This window comes from Camarhynchus parvulus, chromosome 2 (genome assembly GCF_901933205.1).
Source record: "Camarhynchus parvulus chromosome 2, STF_HiC, whole genome shotgun sequence".
NCBI classification, from domain to species: domain Eukaryota; kingdom Metazoa; phylum Chordata; class Aves; order Passeriformes; family Thraupidae; genus Camarhynchus; species Camarhynchus parvulus.
In genome coordinates, this window is record NC_044572.1 from 43,470,546 (window position 1) to 43,494,542 (window position 23,997).

The window sequence follows — 23,997 nt, forward strand, 5'->3', positions numbered from 1 at the left end:
TTGTAGTGTAATTAACTTGTCTTGATTTTAATTAGATTTCCTTGAGGTTTTTTTTTTTAATTACTTGCAACCCGAGGAAAGCCTCATTGTGAACATCCATCTGAAAACCCTGATGTGTTTAATAACACAAGGTAAAAAAAATATCTGTCATGGAAGATCTCATCAAATTATATTTGCAGGCATTCTTATATCTTTCAGAAAGGTTAATATCGAGCAGCTTACCTTGTCATCCAATTTCCGTGCACTGAATGAAAGTTCAACGTAGTCATCATTGCCAGACAATTCCTCAGCGATCACCTAAATGGAAAGCTACATTTGAGCTGTGCATGGTGTAATGGGAGGGGAGAACTATGCCATTTTTCAGTGTGTGAAGACTGCAGACCCCATTTAGGAAACTGAAGTGTGGAACAAGTTAATGTGTTTCTCTTTGCCGTCAGGAAGGACATCACCTGGGTCAGCCCACAAACCTGAATCACTTTGTACCATGCAACTATGCCTTGCCAATCACCTTTCAATGGACAGACACCCACATCCACCAGGGATCCCTTTCCTCTGACCAAGTGCTCTTCCTCAGAGTGGAAAACAGAGAATTCCACAATCTCCAAGTGTCCAAGGGGACAAAAATGCTCTACAAGAGTTGTATTACTTGGGTCTAAAGCCCAATTATTTTTATGCCACATCAGCATAATTTGGCAAGATAAATGAAAAAAGGAGTGAAGTCACCTGGCATTAGCTGCCATGAAAGGCACATTTACAGCAAGATAGCTCTACTGATATAGCTTTTCTGCAATAGCCACATTGGCAAAACAATTTACTGTGGACAGAGTCAGAAGCAAGTAATCCTAAAATAATGTAGTGTGATTCTTTCAGATGGTGTAAGCTATATCAGTAATGATGCCAGTCACCGTGCTGTGCAACGTCATAAAAAAACCCAACAGAACCAAGTAAACCAGTTTCCTGAGTAAGTCATTAAAATACCTCATGGGACAAAAGGCACTAACCAAACCTGGCATATTTCACTGAAAAATATTCTTTGAAACAAACCACATTATATTGTATTTGACAGCTTTAAAACTTTTTCCTCGTTGTAAATGTTCTCCCCATGGATGAAATCTCCCAAAATAACCTATTTCCTAGGTGTTTCATGCTCATGACCACACACATGGCAGCCATGGCAGCTTCCCAGACAGGATCTGGCTGTCTCCACCACTTGAAGTCGTTGAGGAGCTGCTGGGAAAACCCAAAAATTTGCCAAACTGGTTTGGCAGCAGCTACTGACTGCACTCCAAAACATCAACCCATCAGAGGTGCATATGGGGTGCCATATGCATCTTGTGAGCCTATATCAGAAAGGGCAGCAGCTGCCAGAGGCAAGAGACACGAAGGAAGGAGAGGTAGGAGGCCTGCAACACCATCCTAAAGATGATCCAGAAGGAGGCATGGAGAAGGCCATGCTGTGGGGACACAGCTGGAGATTCACTCTCTGAAGGAGGTGCTCCATGCTGGAGGAGGCACCTCTGTGTACACCCACAGATAAGACCCATCCTGGAGCAGAGATGGCCCTGAAGGGTGTGTGTAAGTCCAGAGCAGAACTAAGATAATGAGAGAAAAAAACCCCAAAGAGCAGCAAAAAAAAAAAAAATAAATCACTACTTTCTGATCCTGACCTGTGTCACACAACACCTCATCAAAGGGACTGAGCACAACATGAAATGAAGGCAAAGGGAGTGAAGACTATGAAGGAGGCAGGAGAGGTGTCAGAAGTGTAGTTGAGTACAGGAGAGGGGCAGGAAAAATATTTTCCCTAGGAGTTTTTTTTTTTTTTCCTGGTCCTATCTGTTTCTCAGTAGTTAAAAGTTTACTTTGATTGGCAATTCATTAAATTAAGTAAAATTCCTTGAGTTGAGACTATTCTGGCTGTGACACCTCCCAGCAATGAGCTTTGGTGTTTCTCCAAACAAAATACTCAGATGCAGCCAGACAGGGGCAGAGATGCTTAACTGGGCGTTCAAGTGCCATCACACAGGCACATATGTGGTGTGTCACATCCTCCAGGCAAACATCAGCTTGCTGATGAGATTTGACCCATGGAGTCTGACACATTTCTCTTCCATGTAGTTTGATGGCTTACAAGATCTGGTTAAGCTGTGTGTGACCAACAGTGCCCTGGGAGTTGCACACTAAATTTCATAAAGTATTTTTAACTGAAAATAATGAACCTGCTCTTGTAAAGGTTTACAGACTTCCAGCTGGAGAAGCAGAACAATGTTCTGTTTGCTTCCCACAGCCATATTATAAGATTGTGTGGATGAGACATTACACAATCAAAAGGTTAATAAAATTCCAGCAAAACTTGCTAAGATAGGAACTTTCAAAATACTGTGAAAAACTCATAATTCACTACACTGAACAAGTTAGGAAATAGTATTTCTAACTTCCATGCTTGACAGACACCTGGTATGCCCCCAGGTCCAGAAATAATGATCATTAATCAGTTTTTAATTATTCTGTTGAGACAAAAAACTTTCCACACAGTATTTTTTAGTCTGGGTTCAGTTTTCTCCCATTCAAGTCAACATGCTCTTTAGAACTGCTGGACAGAAGCCAAAGCATGTAAATAAGGTCCATATTTCATGGTTATCATCCAGTGTGAGGCCAGCAGGGACTATTAACTAATTTTCTCTCATCTTCTGTTGATCACAGTGATTTAATTTTTGCCAGAACACCCTCCTAACAAGCCTAATAATTTTAGTTGTACTACAGCATTTGTGTTTTCACAAGACTAAACTACTTTGTGCTCCTCAAAGAACAGAAGGGAGGTCCAGAACACCACAGGGATGGGCTAAGTATGAAGTATGCCCAGATCATCCCAGCAGGCAAACCATATGAAGTTATTTAGGGAACAAAACTCTCTCCTGGTTCTATTGAGCCAGATGAGCGGGGAACTCCTTTCCAACCCCAGACCAAAACCAAGTTTACTGTATGCATCAAAGCAAATCAGTTCCTAGCCAAGCACAAAGGAAGACATCTAAGAAATCAATCTCCCTGGGCACTCAAGAAACTGCCTCAGAGTCTGCTGTCCCTTTTGCAGCTGAAGGCAGAAGAAAAAATCCAAACAATCAAACTAGAAGAAAACCATCTGGCATATCACACATTAAGGAAAAAAATCCTTCTGAATCTCATGAGGCAACAGAGAAGATACCCCCAAAGCAGAGTATTTTATTCCAGCCTTAATGCAGATCTGCAAAAGTCACAAGCATGCCAGGTTCAATGCAGACAAGATTGATCTCCCAAGCAAGCCAGCACAGAGAAAGATGAAAGAGAGGTAATACACTGATTTTCAAATTTCAAGATCCAGTCCTTAGTTGCATCACAACACATCTAAAACTAATCCCATAAAACTTTTTTTTTTTTCCTGAGAAACTGGAAGAAGACCAAGGGAAAAGAAAGATGAGGTTCCTTTATGTGTCAAAGCAGGTACAAATTAATTTCTGAAGGTTCTAGTCATTCAACTAAAAGTATTCAAGCAGCAGAAGTTACTTGCTGTCATCCAAGTGCCCTAACAGTAGTTAATAGTAAGTATTATGTCTTTTTTACAAATCATACATTATTTGTTGCCATTTCCTTAAAAGAAGCATTTGTCAGAAACAGTGCAAATTGTCAAATAAACAATTTAGATACATTTCTCAATCAAGGGTTGTTCTGGTGGCTTAGCAGGATGCTTTTAGAGAGAATTAGTCACTTTAGATATTTCCAAATAACAGGAAAACAAAAGCATGTTTAAGACTGACTTACTGTTATAGATGACTTTCCTGCTGTGTTGCCATGTTTGAGTAAGGACTTGGAGAGCTTCCTCTGAGAAACAATCTGCAGGAAAACAGAAACAAAGGGAAAATAATTAGAATCTGTAGTAAATGCATGGTTTATTGTGATTTCAGTTTTATGTTGCTTTCTTTTTCTTTTTTCCTTTTGCATCAGGGTACTTTCTCAATCCAAGATCAGACTTAACACAGTAAGACCACAACCAACAAGAAAGGTCCCCAGGAACCCTGCACAGGATGCAATGGAAGGACAAAAAAGCATTTGGGGTCAAGAAGAATGGGGAGAACACAATTCACTGCATTGAACAGAATAGTGAGAAACACACAGATTTTCCTCAAGTATTGCAGTGATGGTCACAGGGGACAGAAGTAAGGTTTAACTGGACTTAAAAGACAGTAAGAAGGGAGCTGTAAACAGCATATCTGTCAGAGATACCTCCAAAACTCAACTCATTAATTTTTATTGGAAACTGAAGTCCATTTACAAGGAGAAGGAATTAATTTTCTCTCAACATGTCAGCAACTCTAAATTCAGGGCGGAAGCAAGCAAGCTGTCCCACATTTCAGTTCCAAAATTGTCTCCTTTGCTTACCACATTCCCAACCTCCCCTAGAACTCAGCATTATAAGTGAACTTGGTCATTAACCAAATTGTAAATATACTACAAATAAATGGCATCAGAGTGACAATGACAAAATATTTTATTTGCCATATCAATAACAACAAGCATTCCCTTACAATTTTGAAACATTTAAAACCAGACCAGTAAAAGTATTAGAAAAGGAAGAAACCTTACAATAATGCAGAACTGCTAAGCTACAGTGATCTTCCAGTGTATTAGTCACCAGTAAAGTTAATGCTATATAGTTTTATTTATTTATTAAGTGGAAACTTCAAAATGTAGACAGATGTAAAGGTAATTCAAAACACTCCTTAGAAGTCACAGTATTATTTGTAATCTGGAAAAACTGTGGTACAGTTGTGCTGTGCAGATACTGAGCAAAAGATTGCGTCCTGAGCAAAACCTTAATGCCTTGAATGTGGCTTTTTATCCTAGAAGCAGTCCTTCCCACCTTCCCACATCCAACAGTACTTGGATAACTTCATCCGAACAGCTGATCTAAATGATCCACAAATAGACATCTTTGGCAAATATGCCAAAATATTAATTGCAAAAGAGAGGCAGTCACCAAGTGAAAAGGAGAGTTCCAGACTCTTCATGAGAGTCCTGGGCATCATACAAACTTCAGCAATAAACCACAACAGTAGGAAATGGCCAGAGCTGAAATGCTCTGAGTAATGCAAAGTTGCAGCCAGCCAAAAAATGTCCTGTGAGACAGGAGTGAGTAGGATGCACATTTTAGCCTAACATCAGCAGGCGGAAACACGTTTGTCCTGCCCATCAATTTGCTGAATTGAACAGAAAATCAAAAGCTGCACCTCCGATTATCCTCAGCTACAGTTGTAATAGAAGCAGCAAGACAGAAACAAGTTTTAAACAGGCTTTAAATGTGAGACAGGAAAACTACCAAATGACAGAACAGCACATCTGGAATCACTCTGACCAGCTTCTTGTTCCTATTGCAGCTATACCTGACAAGAGTATGTCTAATTCTTAAGGAACTTAAAGGGAAACACTCTCCTCTGGAAATTTATTGTATTTATTATCCTTATGTAAATATATTTTCTTAACAGCTAATCCAATTCTCTGCAGTTTAAGTCCATTATTTCTATCGAATGCACCATGAATAGGTAAAACAATCCTTTTCCCTTTTTCAGGCAATCCTTGTATCTGAAGACTATTACCAACTCCCTACAGTCTTCTTTACTACATGGCCTGAGTTTGTCCTATCTTTCCTTCTTGACAAAAATTCCTAGCTCTCAAACCATTCTCTCTACTCTCTGATGAGCCTTCATGGGCTGGCTCATAAATACTCTTAAAATAATGCTCAAAATTGGGCATAATAACCCTGGTCCTTCCCATGAGAAGCAAGAAGAGCTTCTCATTGCAAGGCTGATACACTCCAGAATTACATTTGCCTTATTTTAAGAACACCATGATGCTGTTAACTAATGTTCATAATAAGACCATTTCAGATTCCCAGCTGCAGTTTTGCAGCTGGCTATTACTTAAATGAATAATTTAGCAGTCCTTTTTGGACTGCCTTCCATAATGCTGTCTGTTGCCAACATCTCACTCAATTTTCCAAACTAACTTTTGGATTTCAGCTCTAGTGTTGGTCAGTGGCAACAACAAACAGGACTACAAGTAAGATGACAATATTACTAGCAGCTCTTTTTCTTCCCTAGAATCTTGGAAATACTGTTTGTGGTGATCTTTTAAGTCATCCCTACATTTATCTTCTTGCCAGCTAAATAGGTTCAAGTACAAATCATTGCAATTCAAAAAATCTTGTTTGAGATTCTCAGATAGAAGGTAATACAGAAATATGACAGATTATTCTTAATATATAATTAAACTATGGGATCTGTACCAGCCAGACAATGAATTATGGCAGCTGAGAAGTAGAGCCCATTTATCTCCACGGCCAAAGATGCTCAGGCAACTTTGTAAAATACTTTAAGCTAAGAAACCTCTTCAGACTTCTTACATATACATAGCCATAATATGAGATAGAACTTGGGTGGGAACCTGTCCTAGAGTAGCCTCTTTAGAAACAGCAGGACTTTCCCCCTGAGCTACCCAAACTTTTCCAGCTCCCTTTGCTGCTTTCTGAAGGGTCACAGCTTTCATAAGGCATTGCACAGCTCAGGAGCTCCTGTGCAGGTGGCAGATAGACAGCTCAAAGTTCCAGAAAGGATAATTTATTCTGACGTGCTCATTAGTAGGCTGCATTAATGACACTCACTCTCTAAGCCAGAAGCATCGTTCTGACACAGTAAGCACTCTGCATATGTAAATATGTGTATTTGGGTGCAAGTGTTTACCAGTTGTTAATTAAGTGGCCACTAAAACCAATCCTCCATCTGGCAACAATGTGCCAACATTGTTGCTTCAAATTGCAATTGCAATTGCAATAACCATAAAGGAGTCTGTTTTCCATAGCAGTAATTTGACTCTTTTGTTCATGCACTGTACAAAATTGGTCTCACTGGTTTAAAGAACCACTTCTATGGAACCAGCCATCAATTACCTATCATATTTTTGTTAATGTCTCAATGCAAATCTTCTGAACATTATTAGGAAAGCATTTGCTGACCTGATTTTCAGACAGCAAGTCCTAAACAATGATAACTTCAGGAACTAGCAAGCATTAGTCTTAGTTCAGAGTTACAGAGGCAGCTGAGCTGGCAAAATGTCTTACAAGAAGGTAATTGACTACAGGTCTTTCATTTGTTAGGAGTCTTTGGCTTGACTCCGGCTTCAAAACCTTGCAATTTAAAACTTCTGTTTCAGAGAAAAAAAAAAAGGTTTTTCCAAAACTGATGTGAAGAAGTGCAGAAAGTAAATATCTCTCTTCCTTCTAGAACACAAATAATAGAATGCAGTTCAGCCCTAGAAAACCTCATTGCAATTCGAGAACATGTATTTTCACAACATTTTATTAGAAACATGACCTACCAGTCAGCAAATGGATGTAGAAAACAGTCCTTGTTCATTTTGGAGTAGAGTTAATTTTCTTAGTATCTGGTACAGTGCTGTCTTTCAGATTTAGTATGAGAATAATGTTAACACACTGATGTTGTGGTTGTTGCTAAGTAATGCTTACTCCATATCAAGGATTTTCAGTTTCCCACGCTCTTCCAGAGAGCAAGTGCACAAAAAGCCAGCAGGGAAGATAGCCAGGGTGGCTGACCTGAACTAGCCAAAAAGTTGTTTCATACCATAGACTGCCATGCTCAGTATAAAAACTGGGGAGAGTTGGCTGAGAGCTGCTAACTGCTGCTAAGGGATGGGCTGGCATCAGTCAGCAGGTGGAAAGTGATTGTACTATGCATCACTTCTTTCTCTTGGGTTTTATTTTATTCTTTCTCTCTCATTTTCACTACAGCTGTTGTTATAATAATAATAAAATTTTATTTTGTTGTAATTATAAAATGTTTTTTATCTCAAGACATGAAGTTAACCTTTTCTTTCTGATTCTGCTCTCCACTGTGGCAGGCACAGGGCAAAGGGGGTGTAAGCAGGCAGCTGTATAGTGCTTCAGTTGCCAGCTAGGGTTAAACAACAACAATCATTTTTAGTGCTCAGTGTGGGGGGCTCGTACAAGGGCCACACCTCAGAGATATAAAAGGTGAGACTTAGAGAAGTGAAGTCAAGTTCATTTTCAGCTACATACAAACTATGTTTGTATGACCCAGTTGTGGCCTAAGAGCACTGCATGTCCAATAAAAACATCATACTAATATGTTTGCATGAGGTGGTAAAAAAGATGTAAAAGCCACTGCTCTGTTTCTGAGAGGGAGCATATGAGCATGAAGTTATTCCTATTTATCAGACATGCAGTCATCTCAACAGAACATCATCTCAGCTAGATTTCTGGTCTGAAGTGATAAGGGATGTCAGCCCTGTGGTAGTGGAAGTGAGAAATTCCCTTGAAGATGATCTTAATTTTCCTTATTACATACAAACCCTTACAGGTTAAGGACAGATGCTCAATATTGTAGAGAAATCTGAACTTACATCTCCATTTAATCATATTTCCAATTAAAAATAGCTAAAAGAGGCCTTGCACTTTTTTTTTCTTCATTATTTTAAAAGTATGAACAGATGCAAGACTCTAGATAAAAGCACCAAGGCGCTGACACCAGCTGTGTACCGAGCATTGCTCAGCAATCACTCAGAGACAAGGACTCTGATGAAGGTTTCCTCTCTCCTGTGCCTGAGTCGTGACTAATCAGCACTGTGTAAGATGAGCTGTGAAATATAATGACTTGTTTTACCTGGCTTGTTTAAGAAACTTTTAAAATGTCTTTCTCTAGGTGGTCCTTTTTTAACCAAAAAATAGGGATAACTTTCAGTAATATCATGCAGAATTCCCAATGCTCATAAATAGAGCCAACACCAAGTTTTCAATATGGCTTTTTAACCAAGTTATTTCAACAGCATTGATTCAGCTTTGCAAGGTGCCACCCTGAGCCTGAGGTCAAGTGTCTCAAATTCTTTATTTGGACTGTCCTCTTCTGCACATTGGACTTTCTTACAGGAACCCCAAATTTGGTTATTTACACAGAGAGATTAAGCACAAATTTCCCTCAATCACAACAGTACACAACTTGAAGAAGTCTTTGTATCTCTTCCTTGCTAGCAAGGATAGCCAGAGAAATAACTTTTATTTCCTAGCACCTCTGTGTTAATTCTTCTCCCAGATGTGTTATTTCTGCTACATGCACTTTCATAGTTACTCAACTTTCTTCTAGGCAACCTGACTCTTTTCAGGACCGCAAAGAGCACCTAGTCACAGTTTAGTAGCATTTTTCCCTTTATCCAAATGTCTTTTTCACAGACTGAATCTTCATGATGAAATATATTTAAGTGCAGAGCCCTTGGTGGTAAACACACTTCAAGCCTGGAGAAGCAATTTCCCACCAAACAGCAGTGGTACAAATAGAGCATGTTTCCAGCATCTGCTAGAACCATGTTGATATATCAAGGAATGAAAAGCAGCAATTATACTCTTTCAAAAACACATCTCAAGTCTTGCACCAACCCTTGTGTTGCGGCTTAACCCCAGCCAGCAGCCAAGCCCCACACAGTCACTGCTTTACCCCACCCCAGTGAGATACAAGGGAAATTCCGAAGACTAAAAGTGATAAAAACTCACAGGTTGAGACAATAACAGTTTAATAGGTAACTATTAAAACTAGCAACTGTTATCTTGGCAAGTTTGAGTGGGGATTTTAACACATACAATCAAACTAACTTGACTGTATTCACAAAATCCTTTTAGTCCTCAATGCACAGCAAAAGAAGGATCCTGTGGGACATCCATATCAAAAGTATTTGCCAGTTATGCTACACGCTCTCTTAAGCTCTTTCTTCTAGTATAAAAGTACAACCTTTAAAGCACCTTTTCCACTGCTAAAAAGTCTCCTAAATGAAAGACAGCAATACTTTCATGATACAGCTGTAAGTGGAGTGATGCAACCAAAGTGGCTAGACAAACAATTGAAGATTTAACACTTGTAAAATATATTCTGAAGCTTGTAAATTAAAATATTAGTCCATGCAAGTCAGATACTGTAAGCCTCTAAGCACCCCTAAATACAATGTCAGACCTTAATGACATTTCACTTGTATAGGTGAATACTGAATGACCAATTTCAAGCACAAGCAGCAGAAGTATCTCTGCCTCACAGTGTAAAAACTCTCTCCTTCTTCACACATTCCTCTTCAGGCTGGCTTGTGACAAAGCAAGGTTTATACAACTCTAATGTGCTCGTATTTATCTTGCCATCTATCCCCCAGCTGTTTTTGAACCCACCAAATAGCTTTCATGAACAGTGACACACAATTGCAGATGCACCAAGCATGCTACATTTCAACATGAAGAGAGACCAGACGTTATGTGAATGTCAGAGACTGTATTCCACTCTCATGGAAAAAAAGTTTTGGGGAATGGGTCACAGATACCAAGAAATCCCTTCAAGTGATCAGTTCAGATGTATAGGTCCACAGAGAAGAAAGTTTCATTCTGTCTAACTGCTCACAGAATTCTTGTTCCTTCGTAGAGCCAGTTTCAGTGCTATAATCATCCTCTCTGTACATATGATTCTTCCTGTACCATGCTCATCACTCTTCAAGATTTCTTTTGTTTGCTACAGTATTGTTCAGCTCAGAGTCTATTTACAGCTGAATTATACCTCTCCCTGTCTTTGTTAAAGATCTGTACCTGAAAATAGTCAATCAAAACAGAACACAGAAAAAGAGATATGCCTATCACAAGAGGCATAATGTTATTACAGGAAATACCTTATCAATAGCTTAAAAGGTCTTTGAATTTAATTAGTGTGTAGAGTAGCAGCCCTTTTAGAATTAGTCACAATAATATCTCATTATAATAGCAAACTAAATTTAAATTACTCTTCTAATGACTGCTACAGTAATTCATACAAAAAGATAAAGCATGTGAAAACAAAGCAGTACAAACTGTATAAGAAATTCTATTAACTATGCCAAGATTAATCTAGAAAATCTTACAGCTTCACAGATCATGCTGCAATGGTAAACCAAGAGTTTCCTGGGGATAACAGAGGTTCTGAAAGGGTTAGGCAAAGTTAGGGAGGGTGTTGCATTCATTATTTGCTTCTGCTCTGAGTCAGTGCTGGTAGAAAATGACATTCACATCTAATAAAGTACATTATTCATCCCACTAATGAATTGAGCAACTTCATTTGGAGGAGATCAAAGGCCAAGTATTTAAAGGTACCTAGATACCTGAGGAGGCCCACAGACATCTAATGAGATTTAGGAATTCAAACACCTTGAAAAAAGCTGGTCATATGTCTTTTGCAGCACAGAAGCAGTCAACAGTCTATTAAACAAATATTCTCATGCAAACTGTTTCAGTTTAATTAATTCAGGCACAATCATGACTCTTTTAGCCTTTCCCTAATTCAAGAGCAAGGGGATTTGTAATGGCTGAAATTGAACTAATAATCAGTCAGCTTTTTCAAGTGCATAATCTGCTAATGGCATATATTATGAAAAACACACGAGAAACAATTATATTCATTACTGAGAAGGAAGATTTTCAATCCAATTTGTACACAAATGTGTGTATGGGTAATATTAAGTCTCAGAATAATCCTTGAAAATGTTCTTGACACGAAAAGATTTCCATCTCTGCAGCTTTCTTCTGCTACTAGTTGAGCAAATAAGGGAGTAACGGTATTTTAACAGTTCTAAAAATTGAAAGAAACTAAACAAGGGATAAAATCCCAAATTTGAAAATAGCAAAGACCAGCCACAGGAAGTAATGGAATTAAAGCCACAAAGGCTATTCCCTTAAAATATGTCACAGAGAATAACCCAACACACAGAGCTGAGGTGGTTTGCAGCATTTAAGAAATCAAAATTTCACTGGTTCCCATAATTTAATGACGTTGCATGCATAGCTGAGCAGTAATTGAGACTCTCTTGGCAATGATTTTTTAGTTTTCATCAGAAAATGGTTATTCATTGAAATAGTTGCTGTGAGCTCTTAAAGAAAAGACTAAAATTTCTGGGTGAAACTTCAGAAAAAAGAAGTCTTTCTAGGCCACTCCCCTGATAATTACTGTGTGGTTCAGAAATTAACTTTGGTTATGAGAAAGTTTGAGCCCTTACTGAACTATATGATGCAATTTCAATGTTCTACAAAATTTATGGAATATAAATCTGAATTATTCCAATAAGAGAGCTTTAGAAGCTCATGACATTTGAAGGCACTAACAAATAAACAGAATAGGACCTGGATTTGGGGTTTTGCTGTCTGTATTAGGTTCATTCTCAACAGCAGCCCTCACAGGTCAGTGCTGTGCATTGGTACCCAGAAAGGTGGAAAACACACCAGGGTGACTGCTGAGCAGGGCAGGCACAGCATCAGTGCTGTCTCTCAACATCCCCCCCCCCAGTCAAGGATCTGAGGGTGGGCAAGATCCTGGGAGGCCAGCTCACCCAAAAAAACCAAATTCCATACCATGCACCCCAGCCAAGGTAAAACCACCACACTATCCCACTTGAAAACTATGAAAATCACACTGTTAAATTTCTGACTGTCCTTTTCAATCTAATATTTTTTCCCCATTGCTTTTTTTCACGTACATAAAACTCTGACCCCTTAAACAAAAATCTATCTATCTCCTGACACTCGAAACAATTACAGATTTTGTGAGCAACCAAAAGCAACAGAAGTACAAAACCCTCAGGTACTAGGTGAGGATTGAGTTGGAAATTATTAGTTTGGGTGAGAGGAGTGCCTCACCACTTTACCTAGGCACAGGGAATGGAAAGAGAAAATTAAAGAGGAAGGAAGGAAGAATCTACTCTTCAAAGTTACAGACATCTGTAAAACCATGACAAGGTATGAACTGATTCACAGCATCTAAAGCACCTGTAAGAAAGCAAGAGGCCACCTTTATAGACTGGTGGCCCAAGATGGCAATTAAAATATTACGGGTTGTGATTTCAGTGCTTATCACTACAAAGCTGTGGATGGGTGCCTCTGCTTGCCAGTGCCTATGCAAAGAACAGCAACTATTTAGAGTGAATCAATGAGTTAGAAGATTTGTGGGCAGATGCACAGCCTGATGGAGCATCCCAGCATTTCTGCTGAAGCAGAAAGCACAATGCCAAACCATTGCTCTACCCCAACACTCCCGCTCCAAACAATGAGAGCTGTCATTTACAGCAGCAGCTCAAGAAGGCTGATATTTCTGCCTTCCTCTCTAAGCAGGACCAGCTAAAACTAAGCCATACCTGCTCTGGTTATTTTTACCTTGCAAATTCAGGCTTTCTTTTGCCACTTGAAGGCTACTAAAAGTAACTGCATATAGCAGTGAGGGTTCACTATTTCTCTGCTTACGCACAGGAAGCCATCACTGCTGTGAAGGTGCCAAACAGTGGGACAAAGCCCAGAGATGCTGTGATAACTCCATCCTTGGAGACATTCAAGACTGGACTGCAGAAGCCCCTGAGCAATCTGCTCTAATCTGTTTTGAGCAGCAGATTGAACTGGAGACCCCAGGAATCCCTCCTCACTTAAATTACTTTATGATATGAAGAGCACACACTCCCAAATGTCTATGCCATTTCCCTGTGTGGTAATTCAAGTAAACCCCAGTAAGGATTTGCTCCAGAGACACCACCCAGAGCAAAGCATCCAGTTTTGGGTCTCCAGAGGAGGGCCATGAAGAGGGGGTCAGAGGGGTGGAACATCTCTCCTTGTGGAGACAGGCTGAGACAGTTGGGGTTGTTCAGCCTGGAGAAGAAAAGGTTCTGGGGAGAGCCTACAGCACCTTCCTGTACCTAAACGGGGCTACAAGAGAGCTGCAGAGGGACTATCTACAAGGGCATGGAGTGACAGAAGAAGGGCTGATGTCTTTAAACTGAAAGAGGGTAGATTTAGACTAGATATTAGGAAATATTTTCACTGTGAGGGTAGTGAGGCTAAACAGGTTGCCCAGAGGTTGCTGGAAGTGTTCAATGCCAGGCTGGATGAGACTTGGATCAACCTGGTCTAGTAGAAGGTGTCCCTGCCCATGGCATCAGAGTTGGAATTAGATGGTCTTTAAGGACCCTTCCAACCACACACTGCTGGGATTCTACGAATCTAATTTCCCAAATATGCTCCCAATTAAGAATAATCTTTGTGAGGTTACAAGCAAAACATGGTACAGTTTCCTTGATTAAATAGCTCCCATATGATTGTAAAACTTAATTGTTAAGCCCTGGTATTATTAGATATTAGATTTATGCATTTAATTTGAAATTAAATGAAAAATTTTAAATAATAATGTTTTTTAAAAAAATTATAGTTTTTAGTTATGCACCTTAACCTACCATTTAACAATGTCACTTTAAACAGTACAACACAAACAACTTAACTGCTTGGAGTATGGTACATTCTCTTGATGTGAAGTTTCTTGAAAAACTCTGTTTTATAAACTATGTGCAATTGCATTGCAGACCATATTTTAAGACTATGCTGCTAACTGAGATAAATTTGTTTGCACTTTCAACTTTCCTGCCTTCTCTAATATTTTAGGGTTTGTTTGATCTGTTTATCATTCTGACTGTAGAGAACATACTGGTTAATACTCTGGCAATCTGCACATTACCAGGACACTCAAGAAGCTGGGAAACTGGAATGTAGAAAGAGCTTTCCTCAGTACAAGGAACAGACTTTTAGTTCTTAAAAGCACACCCAAAAAATCCCTCCTAAACACCTCACACCAAGCCTGCCCCTGTCAAACCCTTCAAGAAATACTCTGCTATTGTTTTGTCTTGAAGGGAAACTTTGGAGCGTGATGGACAAAACAAATCACTTTGAGGAAATGTTTCTATTTAGCATGTTGACATTTATGTAACTACACTCATCAGGAATCTACCCACAACCATTTGTTCTACCATGTTAAAATGTTGTGGCATAAGAAATGCCTGTTGATGAATCTGCTCCTCACATCCAGGTATGACTGACTGCATGCCAGGATGTTGCTAACCACAGTATTTTACCAGTAGAGGCACAGAATTGACTTGTCCTGGCAAGAGCAGTACAAACAAATCTTGCAGAAAATCCAGTAGGATTTTCCAGTATATGGCTCAAATCTAACAGCCTACAAGTCACTGCCTTCATCACTCTCATGGAACACAAACTTATTAGAGCATTTGGAAGGAGATTATTGAAACCTTCCAAAGGAATGCATTTTTTCATCATTTGCAACCAGGACCCCAAATTTGTGACAAACCCGTACCTATTGGGTAGGCTACATGTAAGACTGAGATCAGTATAAAGCTAAAATTCACTCCTCTCTGTGAGCTTACTGTATAACATGCTATTGTCTTTCCCAGCATTATTTATTATTCATACTAATTTTGATTTTGATAGAAGAATTACGTTATTTGGATAAACATGCAGGTTTGCCACACATCTAAGTGATGATCTACAAACAGGTACAGGTAGCACTGAATCTCTTAGACATCCTAGACATCAACTGCTACCTAGAAAAGAGCAATAGTAGTTGTCACTTCTGTGGGGGGGTGGGAAGGGCATCAGTCTTTCAGACTATGCCTAAAAATCTACAGCCTTCCTGGATGTCTCAGTAAGACCTACTTACACTGGGAAAGTGAGCTGGGAGGCAGACACACACTCTCACACAAAATTCTTTTTTATTCAGGCATTAAAATGATGTAGACAACAAATTAATGTCAAAATTGTCTCAAGAAAAGCCATGGGTCCACTATCAGCATTAAAAGAATGCTGTAATTACACCATACAGCTAAACAAGAGTGTAAGCTCCATGTGTATAGCCTGTGCTGCAGGACTGTCAACTTTCGAGTCTTCATAAAGGCTTGACTTGGATGACAATTCCAGTGCTACTATTCTGGAATTTCCTAAATCAGTTTTAAATTCTATAAAGGCAAAAAATTAGAAAAGAGGGAGGAAGGAACACCACCAAAAAAAAAGACTAAATATGAGATCAGAGTCCTCCAAGCTGCATTACTGTGAACAGAATTCACACTGTTCTTTTTTCTTGGTTACCATTGAAATTACGCTGCAAACAACCCAGTTGTGTGCTATTTATAGCCATCAAATCATTATAAAGACATTTATGCTACAGGCAGCAGCAGTGACATTTTTTCCCCCTTCTTTTTCAAGCTAATTAAGCAAGAAGAACATTACAATAACATTTTGCTTTGTTTCCCATTCCCCTTGGTGTTATAGGATAGCTTATTTTCTTTGATCAGGACCACAAGAATTCTGTCAAAAGGAACAGCGCACTGTAAATATCCTAAATACCAACATCTTTATTTTGAGCTTCCAATTTAGTAAATGCATACATTTCATATTATTTCTCTTGCTGAGAGGACTTTTCCTCATCCAGCATGTTTGGTCTAATAGCTATGGGAAGAAAAACAAAGTGATTCCTGTGTGGTGGGGCTGAGTGAGGAGCAACAAAAGGTGAGAAAACAGGGAACCAAAGCTTTGCAGCATTTTCCATGACACACTGTTCATAATACAAACTTATGTGGAAGCACTGCAAAGGAAAATCTGAACAAAAGCACTTCCTGCTCTTGGCACAGAGCATGGAGAACACATTTACACTCAGCTTAGTGAGATCTGGCATTGCCATTATGGACAGAGCAGGAATCTGTGCTATGAAACCCTGCATGACAAAAAATTTGGCAGTCTGAAATAAATAGTTATGCCTGGAACACTGCAGTGTGCCACCAGTCATACTGTTGTATGGGAATTCACCACAGAGTTGGCTATGATGACATCTAGATATTGATCTTGTGGGTAGGACTCATCACCCTTAAATTTAGTAATCAAAAAAGTTAAGTATCTCCCCTAAGCCAGCTGTCTAGACTCTCTTAACAATAGATAAGGAAGGACAGGTATCTCCTGAAGACAATTTATCCTAATCTAGGATAGGTGTCTCAGGCAAAATGAATCAATGGTTGGAACTGTCTGTTTCTCTCCATTGAACTTAAGATGGAAATCAGAAGAGTAACTTAGTCTAGACACCTAACTTTTGGATGACTGAGAGTCAGGGAGATGAATCCAACCCTATCTGTCTATTTGCCACATCACCAGGCACTACCCTGGGTGAATAAAGTATATTTCTAAGTGTTTCTTGGACTTTGAACTTCCTTTAAATCCCATGCAATGTTAGGAACAATAACTTTCTTCAAAATCAGTCTATTTTCCAATGCCCAATGAGCATGGCCTTTTAGTGTCCAAGGCCAATCACTGATCTTCCATTTCCCATAAGCACTGGCTGACTTGAAGCTGTACTACAGCAGTAAAACAAACCAGCAGAAGTTCTCAATTATCCCACTCAAAGCACCAATTAAGAATTTTGCCACAAATCTCACCCATCAGTCACTCAACAAAGAACATATTCCACATATATAGCAAAAACGAGCAACAAGGGGGAAAATGGGACTGGCACTTACTTGTCCAAGCGTGCACTCCATGCCACCGAGGAAATCTGCTTCCTTCAGCCCATTGTGATTGCTGCTAATGTCATGGACCTCAAACCGCAATCGCTGCACCTCTTCAAAATAGAAGTCCACCGTGAACAGCTTGGAGAAGACGGGATTTATGCAGGTTCGGATCACTTCTGTTCTGTCCACCTGTCACATTGAAAAGAGGTCATATGAGTGGCTTCTCTTTCTACCAGTGATGGACAGCCATGAGCTCCTCAAACACACTTTGCTCATTGTCCTGGATTGCCAAGCAAATTGTATTCTATTTGCCATCCGTATGGCGGTTGTCTTCTGTTAAGTGGGCAGTTTTCCTCTCTTCCACACCCAATCCTTCCTCTGTGGGGGACATCTGCTGATAACAGGCTATTGAATGTCACTGCATGACTGATAAGAACTACAGCATCCCATTGTGAGATGCTTTGCCCAGAGGGAGGAGCCAAGCATTCCTACCTGGATATAATCTTGAGATTCTGGAATACGAGCACAGCTTCTCCACTGGATTTCCCAGAGGAACAGCTGCCTCTTCCACTGGATCTTCAGAGGAAGACTACACCTTTCTACAGGATCCCTGCTCCAACAGAACCACACCTGACACTCCAGGAGGACTGCAGCCACAATTCCAATTGTTCTGCTACCAGCACCCTGACCAACAGGGTGCCAGGTTGTGTTCTGACTCTGTCAGTGTTGTTCTAGTTTACTTCGTTGCTTATTTTATCTTTTTATTTTCTTTCCTATTAAAGAATTGTTATTCCTGCTTCCATATTTTTGCCTGAGAGCCCCTTAAATTCAAATTCAGAGGGAGGGGGTTTACGTTTTCCATTTCAGGGGAGGCTCCTGCCTTCCTTAGCAGACGCCTGTCTTTCCAAACTAAGACACTCATTTACCAAGACTGGCAGCTGGGACTGTGGCCATGGACAGTCCTGTTTGTACTGTCAGCAGCAGCTGCCCTTTCTGTGCTGGGCTGACCACAAACACAAGATCACCTTTCCCCTGCCTCTCCCTTCCAGCAAGTCTTTAGCAGAATAACTGGGAAATAAACTATAGAATAACTACAGAATTTACATCTCCAGTACCCATCCCTCACTACAAAACAGCAACAGAGTGATACCGTTTCATCAAACTAAATGGAAAAGAGTATAACACCGCCAGTAATTACTCATTTCAGATAATTTGCATGATTAAGGTGTGGAGAACTGGATCCAAAGCAACAGCTTTTCTTAAAAATACTTAAGTTTTTCCATCCTGCTAAGTTGCATCATAAGAATCTGATGGGTTATACACTGTTTATTCCTACCTCTGAGTCTTAAAACTTCTAAAGAAACATCATTAAATCTATATTGCTATTTCTTAAAAAAAAAGTGCTCATAGATTACTTTCTAATTCTCTTAAGATGTAGTACTTGGGCTTCCTATTTTTGAAATAGGCGTTTGTTATTTTTCATTATGATGCATCACTGGTGACAACATAAGCAATGAAGCAATTTCCTTTTTTCTACTCTCTTTGCCCTGGCACAGAAAAAAACTTAATAATTCTGTAAGATTAAAGGAACTGATCCTGAAATGAAGTAGGACTTGGGCACATCAGTGACTAGATAGGAGGTGGCTGGTATGCTGTGGAACAGACAAATTAAATTGCTCAGAGGAAGAGTGATGAGATCCTTTGTCTGATTCCTGATCAGGAACATCTGTTGTGTAAAAAATGACAGCCGCTTGCTTCCCTTTTCAGAGTTTATAATGCATTAGCCTTTCTAGTAGTTGTCGGCAAGGACACAAAGAGTCAAGCAAATCAAAAGCAGGTTAAAAAATGAACAGTTCCTGGTAGAACAGATTTATTTTAGTGCTCATCAAAGTGTCAGATTGACAGCTCTGACAGCCGAAATCCTTTAGCTAATCACCAAACAGATGCTACCACTCTTGGAATAGATGCAAACCAGGGTTACCATTGCTGCCTCCTCACACAGCTGTGTCAATGTGATCTGACTATGCCAGGATGAGACCATCACAAAGAGGAAAGCAACCTTACTTACATAATCATTCTTAATAAATTTGCATAGACTACCTGAAAATTATGTGTTTGACATCAGTCATGCAGAGAATAACAAGAATAATATAAGGTGGGAAAGGATACCAGCCACCTTCATTCAGATGCTGGTCTATCTCAAAATTTTTTTATCTCCACTAGCAATCAGTATGACTCCAAATCACTATTACTGCTACAAGGAGAAATATTTCTTATGTTGGATAAAGATGACTAATCAATTCACTGAGACATTCCTGAGACCTCTTCTCAGTGAAAAGTGATCTGATTCACTTCAGAACAGTGGTCATCTCATGAACTAGTGCTTCAGCAGACCAAATAAACAAAAAATTTAAATTAATGTTTTTAAATATTTTTCATAGTAACAACAATCTCCTAAACACATTCCTTGTGTAAAAATTGTTAATTCAATGGCATCATTTTAATTGCTTCATTGGTCCAGCAGATCTTAGGCAGTAACTGAAGTTTCTGTTATTGTTTCACCTCATCTCTTCCTTTCTGCTGGAAAGGGGTCTCCACTGTGAAATACATCAAGATTTACACTTGCACTCAACACAGGTTAAATATGTGGCTGCTCAAGGGAGTAAAGTGCCTGAAAATGGAGGCACAGTTCTTCACACAGGGACATTAAGAATTTCAGTCTCACACAGAGATAAGACATTGCTTGCTTTTTCCAGCCTGTGAGTGACTGACATCCTTCCCTTGACACACACCGTGCTGAAATATAGTCATTCTACTCAATTTCCCCAGCCTTCCCACATTATTGAGATGATACATCAAGCCAGCATGTCAGAGCATGGGATTACATGAGAAAAATCAACATGAAAGAAGCAATGCCAACAGCTCCACAAGCAATAAAAAATTCTTTGGGCCTCCCTCAGCCATCAGCTATAGCATTAACCCTTATTAGTCTACCTAGACCCCAATCTGCTTTGTCAGCATATTCCACAGTTACCCTACTCCTTGGCCAGCCAGTTGGAAAGAGTCCCCAGCATGGGAAGCCCAGCTCCATTCCCTGGCTTTGATTACTGTTCAGCAGGGCTGAGCACTGAGAACCAGCTGCCATGACTCGTGATGAAGAAGCACTGGCAAACAGAACAGCTCAAAAAATTCCCCAGCTCTCACGGAACACTCTGGTTAGGAGATGCTGCGTAAACAAAAGGACATCAAAATGTCCACTTGATTCCTGCCACTTTTTAAAAGTTGTTCTTTCTTCAGTATTCTTGCTCTCATATTGAATCATAAAGCCTTAACACTCACTTCAGAAATGCTGGATGAGCATGAAATCTTAATGAAAACTGGTGAAAATACTATTGCCAAGTGCAGTTTCATGCTGATAACCATCAAAAAGTTCATGATCTACAGGGCTGCAGACACTTACAAAAACAAAACAAAACAAAAGAAAAAAAACCCAAAAACTTGACCTGGTTTTGACCGCAAGTTACCCTAATACCTGCAGGACCTGTTGCATTTCTATCAAAATACGGCGTCATCCTCCATGCTGACCCAAAATACAGGTTCATAGCAGTCTGACAAGATGTCATCCTCAAGTCACATGTCCTTAATCCTGCTGTTACCCAAAATCACTTACAGCACTTTCAATTATATGGATGATGAAGGCTCAAATACTTAATTGCACAGTTTAGCTTTGCCCAGCCTCATTAACTGAACACTCAGGAAGTCACAATTTCTCAGCATAAATGTTTTCCAGAACATAATGAAGAACACTAAATCTCCATTACTTTTGAGGAAGGCAGCTTTAAAGTCCAAAACAGTGAGTGGAACTTACACTTTTGGTCTTGTTAAAGAAAACCCTAATCCTGATGAGACGCAGATTTTTCAACAGGACATGGACAGGGGTCATGCCCACAACTTCAAGATTTGCTGATGCCTGACATATGAGCCAGCTGTTATTTTGGGACTTTGCTAGAACAAGTAATTTCTCCAACTCACTGAAGCAGAACAAATTTTCAAAAGAAACAATTGACAGCTACATGCACCTTTGGGCTGTGTCAAGAGGTAAAATTGACCTTAAAAAGAGCAGCCTTCATCTGACACCATGATCCGAACATCTGCTTCATGGTGCAGCTTCATCTGCACTTTCCCTTCAAGGACAATTTCAACAGAGAAAAGGACTTGCATCTTCACCTCCTGGGAGGGACTCACACTGCTTTCCCTCTTCATCTCTTTAGGTCCTTGTCACTTCACAGAAGGTGGCACCCTGCTGAGAAGCCAGGATTACTTGGCAGGCCCATCTGGATGCAGCCACCCTGCGAGCTTCCCCTTGGGGAACTATGAATGACATACAAACACCAAAGTTGGCATCCACAGTGCAAAGTGCCACCTCAACAGCAGGAATTAAAATATAGGAAAGAAAACGGGCCTTCTGAATCCTCCTGTCAAACTCGCAGGGAGTTGGAAGCTCAGTTTGAAAGCTGTTTTCTCTCTGTACTGTGGACATACATGGACAGTTGTCAGAAATGTTTGCCTGTTTCCCTGTTTGCCCATCATCACTGCTAAAGAACTGCAAAACTGTCTTTGCAGTCAGATAGCATCAAACTAAAGAAGGCACAAAGGACAGATGAACAAAAACTAAAATTCAGGCTTCTTATGGTATTCATATCTTTTGTCTGTGATCTGCTGAAAAGCAGTGAGTTTTGCAGAACTGTGATAAATATGGTATCCTCACTGAGGAAGTTCTTTATCCTAGAAAAAAAAAACTGACAAAGAAGTAATTCAGTGGCTGAAGTATCAGCTAAGGATCTCCACTCCATCTTCCACCATTAGTTGAGAAGTGAAGCCAAGGGAAAAGATCTAGCCCAAGGGGGATTTTTTTTTATCTTCTTCTATGAAAATTAGATGAAGTTCTGAATTAGATGAAGCTATTGCCTATACATGGATGAACAAAGATTACATATAGGCTTAGTGTCACCTGGTATCTAGAGCTTTCAAGTGATCATAAGAACAACTTTCTCATTATGTCCTTGGGAATCAGGAAAATGGGGAATTGTCTACAGGACCCAAAGCTCTGCACCTTGAGGCCATGCTTGAGTATTTAGCACAGATCAGTGATGTGGAGAACTCCATGTCCCACATAGATAATTGGTACCTATCTGCTCTCCACTGTATTTCTAGCAGACATGTAACTAGCACAAAAGAAACACATTTTCACCAGTTGTTTCTCAGCATCTTTGAGGTGAAGAGCGGCCAAGGGCCATGAAGACTTCACTGTGTTCTCACTGAAAGGACAATTTTGGGGGGGAAATTTTAATCAGGCTCATGAAATGCTATAGCTGCCTCATGAAATAAGGAAGATCTTTGGACTACAAAATGATGGTCTGAAAATTTATACAGGTGCTGCAGTTCCTTCAGTGTTTGTTGCAAAAACCTAGCTGAAGAGGCATAAAAATGAAAATTCCATTAAGTAGAGAATGCATGTACCACCGGAATGTGTTTTTTGTGATTGTGACATTTTTAGCTATTTCTTAGTCCAACAAATTGACCCATTGTTCCTTATACATTTTAGAGGCCAACAAGGGAAAACCAACAGGCTCTATTTTCTGCAGAAGTCATTATAAAATGCTGATCAAATCTAGTAGAATCACATTTGTCAGCTGAGATGACAAAAAGTACAGAGGTGAAGGGGTAGCATTATTTTTAGGTCATCTGAATCTTAACAAGACTGAAAATTTCCATTATACAGTACCTTACATGAAAATTTGATACAAAGCAGAAAGCAATTTACACTTTGCTTGCTGGTTTCCAAGTAAGTTATTAATATATTTTTTATTATTCACAGTGCTTTCACAGCACCACATTTCTATCCCACGAATGATAAGTTATTGCAAAGGTCACCATAATTTATAGCCCTTGTTTTTAATTTAATTGATGATTGAAAACAGTGGAAATAAATCAGTCGATCCTTAATTCTTTTCAGGCTGTAGAGCTCAGGGCTGAGCAAAATCTTCTCAATGTCAGCAGAAACCTTTTGCCACAGGCTAGCTTGAAGAAAAGCATTTAATGTGAATGGTCTTAAAATTATTTGCAATTAATTTCTTTTATTTGTGTATCTATATAAGTATTAGCTAGCGTATAACCCTCTAAGTCACAGCCATGAAGACCTGCTTTTCAGCACTTGAAAACTAATATTTAGAAACAGCCCAGACAACTGAAATTACAGGAAAACCAGGATTGTAATTTCTTAATTGAAAAGTTCTTCATTAAGAAAGCCCAATCCTCTGCTAACAGCCACTGACCAGCCTCTGCTTGATTACTTTTACTTGCTCAGTTACTTTTCATTGCTCTGAAGCAGGAAACAGATAATTTATTATATACACTATGTAAAAAATCTGTGAGAAGTTCATGGATGGAGTTGCCTTACATGCTCATAGCTTATAAAAGAAGAGAGAAATGAGATTGTTGATAGGTACTTGCTTGTGGTTTGTCTCATTCACTCAGAAACAACATTCAAAATTCTCTAACAGT

The 23,997-nt window shown here is 39.5% G+C and overlaps 1 protein-coding gene across 2 annotated transcripts in view; it reads right to left on the minus strand.

The window, feature by feature from the left end:
• Positions 1-23,997, minus strand: part of CPNE4 (copine 4) — a 229,223-nt gene that overhangs the window by 93,988 nt on the left and 111,238 nt on the right. For both annotated transcript variants that reach the window (XM_030943422.1, XM_030943421.1), the window contains 3 exons: positions 17,443-17,622; positions 3,796-3,867; positions 223-297 (listed from right to left, as the gene is read on the minus strand). In XM_030943422.1, the coding sequence (XP_030799282.1) occupies positions 223-297; positions 3,796-3,867; positions 17,443-17,622 (327 nt within the window). The remainder of the gene's footprint in view (positions 1-222; positions 298-3,795; positions 3,868-17,442; positions 17,623-23,997) is intronic.